Consider the following 13389-nt stretch of genomic DNA (forward strand, 5'->3'; position numbering starts at 1 on the left):
AAGCCCTTGTGCCTTTGATATTTGTGCTTCTTTATTTTTTTCTTTTTCTTTTTTTTTTTTTTCTTTTTTTTTTTTTGGCAACTCAAAGTGTTACTCAAATGTGAATTTTCATGGAGCCTCACCCAGGACCAGATTTTGATGTCTCTGCCACCAAAGACACTGGAAGGAGCTCATTATACCATAAGACATTTGCAGGATCACCTTTCGTTGTCATCTTTGACAGTCTTCCCTGCTCTGATTTGTAGGGAGTCGGATTCAACTCTAGCTCCACAGCATTAGTATGTAGGGACCAGTACTCTTGCAGAACATTATATAAAATATGTTCATGTGACGTTTGTCATAGATAGGAAAATCAACATTTTCTTCACGAGTCCTAATAAAACTTCCTTATATATCTTAATCTGTTACATTGCATCATGGTGTGGTTTTTTGCTTACACTGTTTGAATATACAGACTTACTAGTTTATGGAATATCTATTTTCTTGACTGTAACTCTGTCTATGCAAGCACAATGCCACAGTTTTTGGAAGGAAATAAAAACATTTATTCGTCAGAATATGATGTGAATTATAACCTAGAAACTGTTTCCCAGCATATCAAATGACACATATTTATCTCTGTTTAAAAATAAAATAAAAAAGAAAAATCATTTGAATTGTACAAAAGCAGTGTGTGAGTGCAATAAATAGTTTTTGGCAATGATAGTATTTTTTAGATACAATACAGCTATTACTTTTTAAGTATGTTATAACATGTCCTGTTTAAACTTTATTAAAACTAAATCTGTGCCTGGATATAGGATTTCCATCAAACATCTGTTTAATTGATTCTGGCCAAGGTTCAAATTTCTCCCATTGATTTCCAACATCCCATTCTTTTATTTCCATTCTTGTTCTGCCTGCTGCCATCTTACTTCCCCTTAGCTTCCCTTTCTTTCCTCTCCACTTTTCTCCCTCCCAAATTTGATGCAAACTCCTTGCCTTTAACATCATCTTGAGGGTTTTATGCCTTATCAGCACCTACTCTCCTTTCGTGGGTGACCCTTTGCTGAACTCAAAACTCCATACTGCAATCCAGAGCTGCTAATCATTTGCATCCCTAGTTTTTGTCAGACAAATGAAGAACGGCTGATGTGTTGATTGGTACAGCAAAGCAAAGGTTGTAAGAAAATTGGTGATGATCTGCAAATTTCTGTTGAATTAAGTTACTCATCTCTTCACGCTATATTGGTACTGTACATGCTCTGTTTCGATGTGCTATATTGTAGTCACTGCAGTTAACCTTCGCTTTTGGGCAACGAGGCAAAAAAGCAACATCTGATTTCACATTTCCATAAGACAATGTGATGTAAGCTGACCTCAACTGATTAATACTGTAGGGAATGATTCTAATCTAATCTTCAAGTATTCAGGTGGTACTTAAAAAGAGATAAAAGATTTTTCTCTCCCCAGAGTGCAATTGGCTTTTTTTGTCTCTTTTTTTGTTTGTTTGTTTGTTTTTTCTTTCTTTTTTAATTGCCTGCAGATGAAAATCCTGAGATTAGTCATTGATGGACACAGTGCCTGTGTGCTCTGAGGTGGCATAAAATTCTATTCCAGTAAGGTTCCAACTTAACAGTTAACTAAACATTATCCCTCTCTTCCCCTGTGTCTGTGGGGACAGCAGACTGCCAAGAACCATCTGGTTTTTCTTTGCTTTTCAATACAAAGCATGGGTTGCCTGCTAGGATAACTTCAATTTTTCATCAGCTGCTTTTTCCAGAAAGTCTTGGTCCCAGATAGAGCCTCAGGCTCTTGGGTTTTTTTGCACAAACAACTCCATCTCCTGAGGGCTGAACTAGTTTAGTTTCATTAAAGTATAGTAGAATTTTTATGACAAGTAATGGATTGAGGTTTAGAGACAATCAGGCCACATGATGTAATAGTTTTTTTCTGGCTTTACATCCTGAAAAAGAATAGTATGAAAGATGTTCATGTTTGCTTGTTTGGTTTACTTTTCTGTAGGAACGTCAAGATACCTTATTTCCCACTCTGAATGAAATGTATTTCATTGGTGGGAAACGTTCCTTAGTCAAATAACTTGAAGTATTTTTGATTTAGGAATGCATATAGGAAAAATGATGACATGGTGTATAATTTAACAAGTGTCTTTCAAGCCAGCAGAAACTGAATAGTGCTTTATGTCCAGGAGCTGGTTCTTTAAAACTCACTTCTGTCTGCTGTGGCTGTGCTCATTATCCATATTTAAATCCTGTGCTTTTGGTTCCACTCTACTTTTTCAATGTTCAACAAGAAACGATTCCACTTGCTCTTTTGCCTACCTGTGAAAGACTATAAACCTGACAGTTTTAAACATATCTGTGGTTTTTTGTGAATCAAAAATTCTGGGACTGTAATAGTTTCTGATGGGTTATGTAAGCATTTCCATCTTTATGCATGGGAAAGGAAAATGAAAAATGTGGGTTTATTTCAGTAAGTATGCATTATTTATTTTTTTTTTTATGTATGTATATACAGGCAGTCCTACATGCACAAAACCTGCGAGGTTAATCCGGGGGGAATCTTGGCCCAGTCCATGCAAGACGGGCATAGATTCACAGAGGTATTACAGTGTCCATTGCAGTGTGCTGCCTGTAAGACCAGCAGCCAAGTGGATCTACATAACCACAGGCATCCTGTCACACTTTTCTCTATGTACCTCTCTCCCTTCTTCCCTTCTCTCTCTGTGGAGCTGGTTTTGGTCTGGGCAGATATTACTCCTTTGGCTCCTATTCTGCCATCTAAAACAGCAGAGGTATGACAGCTAGCAGGATAGTGAAGTGATGCTCTGAAACATGCAATAACTGTTGGCATGATGTTCCACTTACTCTTGCTCTATGCAGTCAAAAATGTGTAAAAACTGTTTCCAGTGAATTATTAATAAAACCTGGTGAAGTTAGTCTTTCCCAGTGCTAAACAGAAGAGGCACGACTGCATAACACTGTCATCGTAGAGTTTACTAGCAAAGTGTGTCCATTTCATGATATTAGTTGTATATTTGTATGCTTGTTTCATTTAAAGACATCAGAAGTTAATCATTATTTCTTTCCCAAGCATGCTTTTGAAAAATGGTGCTTTTAAAATTGCTAATATATTCGTCATAAAAATGAAAAAAATCTTTGAAAATCTGTTTGCAATACAGTGTTCTGATTAATAACCCCTGGAAATCTGTGCTCATTATACCATAAACATGACCTTTATAAAAACATCAGAAAAATCCAACAGTAGAATGTGCCAGGTCAAAGACTTTTTAAATGTCAAAAAGTGTAAAGCTTTAAAATTACATTAATTTTTATAATACTTAGCTGATGCTTGTATTTTTGCTTTATTTATTTATTGGGGAGTGGGAGGCGCTGAATCTTTGTGGTTTTTTGAATCTATTGGGAGATGGTGACCCCAGGGGAGCACATTTTGTGATAAGTCCTAATGCCCTTCAGCCGCTTCTTCCCTGATATTCAATGCTTAAATGAATTTAGTTTGTAACATTTTTGCTGGGCCTGTAGCTGGTTGGATCTGTTAAGGTCTAGTGGCCCTCCAGTGGAGGCTAGCAACCACCTACTCTCACCCATGAGTTGGGAGACATCCATGATGCACCGGACAATAACGGTGCAGTCTGTCTGGCACTGTCACGGAGTTTCCTTGTCTGCTGAAAGCTGTAGAGAAACACTGTACATGCCATTTCGGGAAAGTACACATTTGTAACCCTGTGCCCTTCCTCTAACTTCATGGTTGTAGTGCTCCTCTGAAAATACCCATGCTTCCCACTCACCTCAAATGCACCTTAGTCTGAGTCTGTACATCTTTTTAGTGCAGGCTGGAGATCACACTGTGGGTAGCTGCTGTATGTGGGAATAGCTACAGCCAAGATGAAGACCTTTACGGTCATGAGAAGAAAGGGGAAAGCTGTTTTTCCCTTGATACCCAGACAAACTTTTCTGGGCTGGCATTACTGCTCGGTGGTAGGAATGTCTATGTATTTCTAGCTCGCTTAGGCAAGGCAGGATTTTTGCTTCCTTGGATTCACTTTCTTAAGCTTTGTAAAACATGAGCAGTAGGAGAAGGAGCTGCAGAGTAGAGCTGGGAATACATAGTTTGCCAAATGTAGAGAGTTATTGGTGCAGACTTACCAGTTCACTCTTCTCCCCTCTGGCATTCGTGGCTGGGAGGGAAGAACAAGTTTGGACATTGTCTTCGCTATCGTGAGATGACTGACGTCTGAGTGAAAGTGCGTTGAGGTCACTACTAGACTAAAACCAGGGAAGGATATTGCAGTGCTCGGAGCACTAAATTTAGGGACCTAGGGCTCAGTGCTTTGCCCTGCCACAGATTACCGCGTGACTTGTGAGCAGGTGACTTACGCTGTCTGTCCTAGGTTCCTAGCTGAAAAATGGGGATAAATGGAGATAATCTTGCTGGGTAGAAATGTCCAGAGAATTAATATCAGAATTGGTTAACTGAGAAAAATAAGGCTGCTGAGTATTTAATATTTGATTTTCGTTTTTAAAGCAAATGGAAGTGAAAAGCTCCTCCATTCTCAATGAGGAGAGCTGAGATTCATGGGCGTTTTGCTTGCTTGTCTTCTCCAAAGACACGATGCTGCAGTCTTGGGCTTCCTGATTCCCTGATAGCTGGCATCACTGGTGCTTGGTATAGGCAGCTGGCAATAAGCAACATGGCCAAATTGGACAATTTCTTATTGTTTCCTTCTACTAGAAACAGCCAGAACTTTACAGAAAGGGGAACAATCATTTTGGATCGTTTAATTTTCAGTGATCCAACAGCTTCCAATAGGGAAAAAAATCATCCAAATTTGTCTGACCAACTGGAATAAAACTTCAAAGGATTCCGAAGAGCTCAATTAGGTGGGTCATGTTGCTGAAATGAAAAGCTTAGTTGCTGCTCTTGTCCAATTTATAATCCATAGAAGTAGCCTGTAGTGAGGTACTGGAATTCATTGCTAGACAGTGTTAAGTAATGAAGTTGAGATTGTGGTTTTTCAGTAGGTTTTATTTAACAAAAAAAAGAAAAAGAAAAAAAAGAGGAAAAAAAAAAAAGAATTAATGTCTCCTGTGAGCCATAGCATTTCCTAGATATTTGGGGGAAAGGATGATACTTTCTGTGGTTTATGGAGGCTGTAACATTAAAGTCCTTGTGGCCTGAGGTGGGTAAGGTCTGCAGAGTGCTGTGCACTTTGACCCTGTTCAGACAGATGGGACTTAATTGTCTGTTACCTGGACCCACGTGTCTGCTAATGCAGAAGGATAATGGCAGAGGAACAGAAGGGAAGAAGGTAGCAAGAAGGGAGGAGGAACCTGAGCTTGTTTACTAGAAGTAAGGATAATAGTGAAAGGAGATAATAGATACCAGAGTATTCGTGCAAAGTTGTCGCTGTATTTTTCTAGTCCAGCACTGTAATAGGAGTTTCTCCGGATTCTCACAATGAAAAGAGAAATCTACTCCTTTAGGTGTACAGAAAGGTACGTTTTTCAAGCAAAATTTTTGTATCATTATATATGATTGTATGTTTTTCAAAATGCTAATAAGTGTGAAAGAAAAGACACTTAAAAACCCCAGTATGATGCATAACTGCAGGCTTCTACAACTAATAATAATACTAATAAAAAAAATTATTTTTCTAAAACAGCTCACTTTGCAGGAATCACAGAATAAATATTGTCTCTAGACAAAATAATACTTTGAATAGCAGCAGATGACTAGAGCTGATTCAAACTTTCCAGGTGAATAGTGTATGTGCTGAAAAATCCACCCTCTAAATAAATAGTGGGTACTGATTCATGCCAAACTGGAAGAGTTTTGCTTTTTTTGTTTTGTAAAAAAGGAAGGGAGGGGGGAAGGGAGGAAAAAAGGGAAAGGGATTAGAAAATACTTGAAAATATTTTTGTAATTAGTAGTTTTAAGTTGTGTTTGCTAATATTTAAATAATAAAACCAGTAAAGTACCCAAGTACAAACTATAGGATTTCATTTTGGGTGAAAGAAGTGTTTCAGCTGACACAACGATATCCCCCCCTGACCAATTGTCTTTATTTTTTGGTTTGGCCAGTGAACTGAAAAATCAATTGCTCTCAGATCTCCACAGCTGAGACGGCGTTGCATTCATCCTCTTCAAAGTGACTATCCACTGTTAACATTACCAACAGCAAAACCTATGAAAGGAATGCTTGTATTGCCACACAGTGTACTTGATCCTCCAGTTGTCTCAGGAGAGTCAGCGGGATTTGGGCTGGTGTGGTTGGAACCCCATTTTGAGGGTTGTTTTCTAGTGGAAGTCAAATATTTAACACAGTTGGGGTTTTATTTTTTATGCTGAAACTAAGAGGATTTGTATGAAACAATATTGTATTTAAATGTGGGTATCTTCATTTTTAGAATATTTTTTAAATTATTATATAATGAAAGCACTCTCCAAAAAAAAGTCTGTGATGCAGGAGTCAAAACCTGCATCCTCATTTTCCCTTCTTAAAAAAGGAGGGGAAAAAAAAAGACACAAACCACACGCACACAAAACAACAACAAAAACTTAAAAGGAACAGAGTTCTAACACAAATGGTCCAAAGACAGATTTTCTGAGCAATACAGTCTCAACAGGCATCATGTTATTTGTTCACACATATGTCCTTTCAGTCCATATGGAAGAATATGTAGCCTATTACAATTAAATACTTAAAAGTGTATCTGTTTATGCACATAGAAGGTACAGGTTGAGTGTTAAATAATTTTCCATATGCTGAGTTCATATTTTAGTCACTTGAGGAGTGTAATAACTATTAGTAAGTAGTTTGTTGATTAGGGGAAGTTTATTTTGCCATGTCAGATTAGGTCACTGGTACTAACTATGGAACTGAACTTACTTTTTGTAAAAACTGCTGGTTTTAAATATTATCTGTTGCAAAAATAAAGACTATCATACAGTGATGAAAGGGAGTACCCTAGTGAGTAAAAGTCATGACAAATTACATTAAGCTAATTCCTAAAAGCGACATCTACAATTCATGTCACATTGTTATCTCCTAGAGAAGGTTATTCTTTTGTCTTCAGATGTCTTTAAATTTCCCATTTTATCAGATTGTCTGAAGGCCTAAATGTGATAGCTAATATTTTAGGTGAAGTAAGTTCATTATTTGTCATGGCTAGGCTATTGTTTTTAATTGCTTATGACTTTATTGTCTTTTTGAAGAAGATCCTTTCAGATACTCTTTTCTTTGGCCCACTGGCAAACTAAATTCATAATGAACTAAAGTTCTAGCTGATAATGAGTTATCCAAATGGAAGTTCTTAGCGTTTATAAGACAGAACATGAGCTCCCCACATACCCCTTCACTTTTCTACTTTAAAATAGCCAGTTAGTTTTCCTGAAAATTTTCTAGTAAAAAATAATCCTCTTTTGGCTCTAGGATATATTGTAATGCCTACTGGCTGTGAACTGTCAGGCGTTAGGATCCTATATAAAAAATATTAATGATACTTTTTGAAGTTACATTTCTAAGTTACCTAGAACTTAACTTTTAAGTTGGAAACCAGTGGTACATTCCCATCTACTCCACTGAGTCATACCAGCTGAAAGGTTCTCTCAGCTTCTGCCAAGGCAGAATATGTGTATTGTGTTAACCTCAAATAAGCTGTCATGGAAATACTGGGAGAGGCGCGAGATGGGGTAGAAAATTTGGGAATATCCATATCTTGGAGAAACCAAGTTATAATACTGAAAACAAACTCGGATTGCAGGATGGAAGGGAAATTGAACATTAGTTTAGGCTGTCTGATGTATTGAAAATGGCTGTAAACGTGGCCAAGAAGGAAAGAATTGCAGAGTAATGAAGGAATGAAAATAGAATTCTGCAGAGATTTGCTTTTTCACTCAAGTGTTTATGGTGGTAATAGTTAGAGATGGAAGAACTGCAGAAGATTTAGATTAATGGGGTATTAGTTTAGAGTTCCTGCCCAGTTTACATACCTCCATGTTCCAAATGCCTTGCAAAAAACTATTTACGCTGTTTGTGTCTGCAAAATTTGGGCTTGATATTTCCATAGGAGAGGCTATTAGATAATAGATCTGGTGATTCTTTTTCTGGAAACTAAACCTGCAGTTGAATTTAAAGGATTGGAAATGAGAGCGTGCATGAAGAAAGGCTACGCAGGAGAAGATGTAGCATCTCTTTCTCTATAGCCAAGTCACAAAATGCAGCATTATGTAGTTGCCAAATTGCTGAGCTGTTTGTTAGGGGACCTGAGGGACAGGGATCTTAAGGAAACTTGTTAGTTATTATCCTGTGTGTAAAAAAACCACCCTCTTCTATGATGCCTGTTTACTCTAAGACTGTTTGCTTTTGTTTCCTTTGTGTATTTTCAGTCTTTGTGCTTCTCTTAGATCAAACTTTAGGGGTGGTACTTACAGCTATTTATACTCTTTATTAGCACTATCCTGAGGGATATTTCAGGTGAAAGGAGCACAAAAATTTGCATGGAAGACTTTCTTATCAGAAGATGTTGTTACATTGAAAACACAAATTTTCCCCAGAAGGTGTTAATTTTTTGTAAAGAATTGATAAAAGTGTCTGTAGTATAAGGTCACAACTTTAGCATTTTTAAAGAAATCTGGTTTCTTCTTTTCTGAATGGCTTCTCATTTTAAATTGTTTTCAATTCTGTAGTGAAACATGGTCTCTGAAGTCAAAAAACGGGGGGGGGGGGGAACAACACATAGTATTTATTCGCATTTCAACTCAAAATGAATAAAATGTGACAATTCCTTATGGAATGGACAGTTTAAGACTGAACCTGCAGGAACCATCTTTTCATCTGAATGTTTTTGTTGTCTTCCCTTGGTTCATGGTACAGGCAAGAAAAGTGTTGTAGTGAAAGTTCATATCACCCGTGGTTTCTGAAGGAGAACCGCTTGAGTAAGCCGTGCCACAAAGAGCATGAACCTTACATTGTGTGTGTGGCTTTGTACCACATAGGCTGGCTGTGCTCAGAGTGTGATGCTGTATTGCAAAACAGATTATCTAGTGATAGGGCAAGATGTCTGCCCCCAGCTGGAGATGCAAAAGTGCATTCATGTGTAAAAGTCCATGGTTTGATTGACACTGGGGGAGTTCTCACAAACTGTCTCAGTGAGATATAGGAAGGGGCAAAGGTTCGTAGCAAGCTTTTCTTCAAACTCGTTTGCTCATGCTTACCTTGGATGTACTGCCAGTGCCTCTGGCCAAGAGATTATCTTGCTTGTATTTTAAATTGCCTGAAAATTGAAGAAACGAATGATTACTTCAATCTTGGTTAAAATGCTGAGCTAATTAAGCTTCTAAGTTGTATTATTCCTGTTCTTCCTACAAAGAAAATTAAGGTTAAAACGTTGACATGAATTTCTCGAACATCTGGAATATTCATCTCCCATTTGTCATCTGAATGGGCTGCAAAGACTCTTCTTTCGAAAGACATTATACTATCACTAACTTGTAACACTGGAATTAGTAAATATGTTATTATCCTCCTACGTTAAGAAATTTTAGCGCACTACTCATAAAATGTAACTTTAGACCTCTACTTCCCTACATTTTGGGAGGACTGTTACATCTCCCAAACATCTGGAAGTCAGGCCATACATGCAGCTAATTTTTAGCAAGGATGTGTATGAGAACTTCAAGTGATAATGTAAAGCATCAAGCACAGACTGTGGACAAAGCCTGTCAGTGGTGTGGGATGTTATTCTCGTTGTATTGGTCAAAGTGGAACTCTAGACTTTGCTGGTAGAAAGTCTGTAAAAAGGCTGACATTGAGCCTACTTTGGGTATTGATCAGCGTTTGCACCTGCACAGGGAGAGCTATGGAGGTCTTTCTGTAGAAGCTTATCATGCAGAACACCAAAACAGACATAAGCAATCTTTATGGTTCCTCACCTTGATCCAGCATTTAGTAACACGGGATAACTAAAAGAGACCTGTGTCTTGCTATAGTAATTTTTGAAGTGTGCTGTTGTCACACATAGCACCACTTACTTACAAAGTAAATTCTGCTTCATGAGTTTTAGTGCACCTCTCTTTACCTTCAGTTTGGCTTTCTCAGTTCTCGTGTTCTCCTTTTGTCACCATTTCTGCCTTCATATTGCTTTCTTTACAGTAAGACTATCTGTATGTGCTTCCGAAGAACTCTTCCCAGTGGGCTTCTACCCCTCTCCATCCCTTGGCTAATGGATTAGATGGGAAATAGCTAACATTGACATTCCCAAATGTTGTCCAAAGGGTTTTCAGTTAAGCTGAGTCACAAAAATGGTTGCCATTGCTTCAGGTTTTCCACTGCTGATTCTAGACTAAAACTTTACGTGTTAAATGGAAAGAGAAGCTGATTTTTGCCATAAACATACAGAAAATTTATTTCAAGCAAAATCTCAAACTTCATGAATACCTATCACATGCTCCATCATAAAGGGGTATTGCAAAAACGGAGAGCAGCTGCACTCCTGAACATATCAATTTTCTGTGTCACTGTAGCCAGGATTGTGGTAGATTTTAAACTCTGTTCCAGAGGCTCCGAGTCCCCGCCAAGGTCCTGCAGAGCTGGATGAATTTTTCCATTTAAAGCATGTTCTTGTCCCCAGATGACTGCACAGCACTGGCTGTCAGCGGCAGGTGCACGAGTGCCTAGTCATGCCACAGGGAAGGATCACAGAATAGAAAGATTTCATCCTTCGTGGCATGGTATCCTACAACAGTATGGGATGGCAACGCTGTTGCTCTATGCAATCCGAACCTGCGAGGCTTTCCTCCGTAGCACTGGGATAATATGCTCGATGAGCTGGGTCCCCCGGCGTAGGTGGTATTTCTCAGTCCAGTTTCCTTTGGCATCTGTGAGCTTTAGGATGTTTAATCAGCTTCAGAGCCTTTGCTATTGCCAGGCAAATGCTCTCCTTGGCATTTCTGTGTGATTCTTTACAATCTTGGGTGCAACCTGGAGACTTCTTACCAAGGTTTTTATTAGTAGGAGTAACTTCTTCCCTTCATGATCTCTAAAATCCTTATGTGAGAAAAAATGAGTGTTTGCAGCATCTAAAAGAACTATCTTCATGGGGCTTTCCTGTTCAGGGGCGGTAAGACTGGCATGTTCAATGCTACCCTATTGTCATTCTGACCTGTTAAATTTATTTTTACACTCTTTTAATAATAATTCCATGGGAATGTAGCAATTGCCAAACCAATGGCAGTCACTAAATACTTGATGATTCTATGCTGATGAGCTATGGAAAGCAGAGCTGCTTGTCCTCTGCTTTTCTGTCGCCCGTATCCTTAGCTGAGGCACTTGAAGAGTGATTTGGTACACCCATACGCTCAAGTAAATGTAGAAATTACTCAAAAAATGGCAGTTACTCTAGGGCAAAAACTAGTGTGAAATTGGAGTGAATCCTAATCCAATACCTTTAGTTTACTAGTGGGTAATGTTTTCCTTTCAATGAAAGTTGGCAGAAAATACTGTCTTTGAATATCTGGCTCCAGCTGATTTTATACCTAGAAGCAGAACCGTGGAAGATCTGCTACAACTGGTTAATTAAATCCTGTGCTGTTAGCCTTCAATTAGATGCAATAAATGGCAAACCTTGTTAGCAGACTTGCTGGCCAAGTATGGAAAGATTCTGTATATCATTCTGACTACTGTATATTTGAGCTCTTAAAGAACGTATGCAGCTTGGCTTAATGTAGTGTCTGTATGTATGAGAAGGAAAAAAAGAAACCGATTTCGGATCTCTCCCTCTGTTTGTCTGCCTGTGTCTCTGTTCAATGAGTGGGGCAAAACTCCCCTTATGTTTTTTTAAATGTTTCTTGGACTCTTACCAGCAGGTTTTTACAGTCTGTTGCCTGCCTCTCAGATTAGAAGAACAGTGGCATATTTTAACAGTTTCCTAGGATCCAAATAGTCTTTAATTAACAGGGAATTGATGTTTTGGAGTGCAACCAAAACGCAGGAGACATTGGAAGCAAAGAACAGGCTGGGATCCTTCCAGCTTTTAGCTGGCTGTGGCAAGGGACAAACAAATAAGTAAAATGGGGTCCGCCGCAAACAGGTAGCGACTTATTGGTATGCAAGAGGATTTCTTAATTTGCATTATGTTCCCACAGAGCTGGTGGTTGGGAGTGTTAGCTGGGAGGAGCTTTCTGCTGCACAGAGTCTGAGTCAGCTCCACCCCTTGCAAAAGCAAAAAGTCTTCATTGGTACCTTCCCGTAAACAGAATTTCAGTGGTGCTGAAAGTGTTCTTAATGTAGATTTGTGTTGATCAACTGTTGGGGCAGCAAGGTATGTTGTGTTTGCAGGGTTTAGGTTGGCTCTGAAGCTGTAAGCTCCATGGCCAAACGTTTAATTGAAAAATCAAATCTGCAAATGATACAACTTGTTCTTTTTCTTCTGGAGCAGTTTGCCTTTGGAGGGTTGAGCAACAGGGTTGGGATGAAACATTGAAATTATAGCAGAATGGGGCTAGCTGAAGTTCTAAAGGGAAGTCAGACATGTGCTGAACTATTGTTCCAGATAATCCAGGGAGAGAAATGGTTTGTTAGCTAATTTTAAGTAATGATAGATTGATACCTGAAGCAAAAACTTGCAAAGAATTATAATCAACAGGCACTGAGTCAGCTGTGCTCTTTTTCAGTGATGCAGTAATTTGTGGACAAATTAAAAAGTATTTGTTTAATCCAGTATTGGCTTTTTATTATTGATTTTTTGTGTTGGCTTTGTTTTCCTCCCCCCCCCCCCCCCCATCCCGTAATCATAGCACTTGCTGAATGCCTTCTGTCTCTTTCCACATGTAGGTGGTACATGCCAGAGCCCTGCTCTTCCAGCCCTAGTGCGTCCTCCTGCTCCACCTTTGCAGCCATCGTTGGATATTAAACCATTTCTTCCGTTTCCTCTGGACACTGCCGCAGCCGTCAATCTCTTCCCCAACTTCAATGCAGTAAGTACACTCCTGACAGTTGCTGTCCACCTCAGTGAGCCACAGTTTCCACGGAACACTCAAGAGGGCACAAAGTAGAATTTTATGTACTCAATTAAACCTGGAATATCCTCTCCCTTACCAAAGGCCAAATAGCTCTTTCAGTCATACTGGTAGGCCATAAATTACAGCCTAGCTGAGTGTTAGTCAGAAGTAATGTAGAAGGGAAAAAATTATATGATCCCAAGTGACATGCAGTAAAGTTCCAGTCCATACTCAGTCCCAGGGTTTGTGTTTCCCACTCTAATTTAAGATGTGCAGAGTTTTGCTAACTTACAGTTCACTGCAACGCTCAGAGAGTGAAACTCTTGAGAGTGATCTACATCCCATCTCCAACAGTTCCTGAGAAATACT

At 38.9% G+C, this 13389-nt stretch overlaps 1 protein-coding gene across 2 annotated transcripts in view; it reads left to right on the top strand.

Moving 5' to 3' along the window:
- ZNF385D (zinc finger protein 385D) overlaps positions 1-13389 on the top strand; it is a 435096-nt gene that overhangs the window by 286465 nt on the left and 135242 nt on the right. For both annotated transcript variants that reach the window (XM_040593042.1, XM_040593043.1), the window contains one exon: positions 12854-12996. In XM_040593042.1, coding sequence (XP_040448976.1) covers positions 12854-12996 — 143 coding nt within the window. The remainder of the gene's footprint in view (positions 1-12853; positions 12997-13389) is intronic.

Source organism: Falco naumanni, chromosome 4 (assembly GCF_017639655.2).
Source record: "Falco naumanni isolate bFalNau1 chromosome 4, bFalNau1.pat, whole genome shotgun sequence".
NCBI classification, from domain to species: Eukaryota; Metazoa; Chordata; class Aves; order Falconiformes; family Falconidae; genus Falco; species Falco naumanni.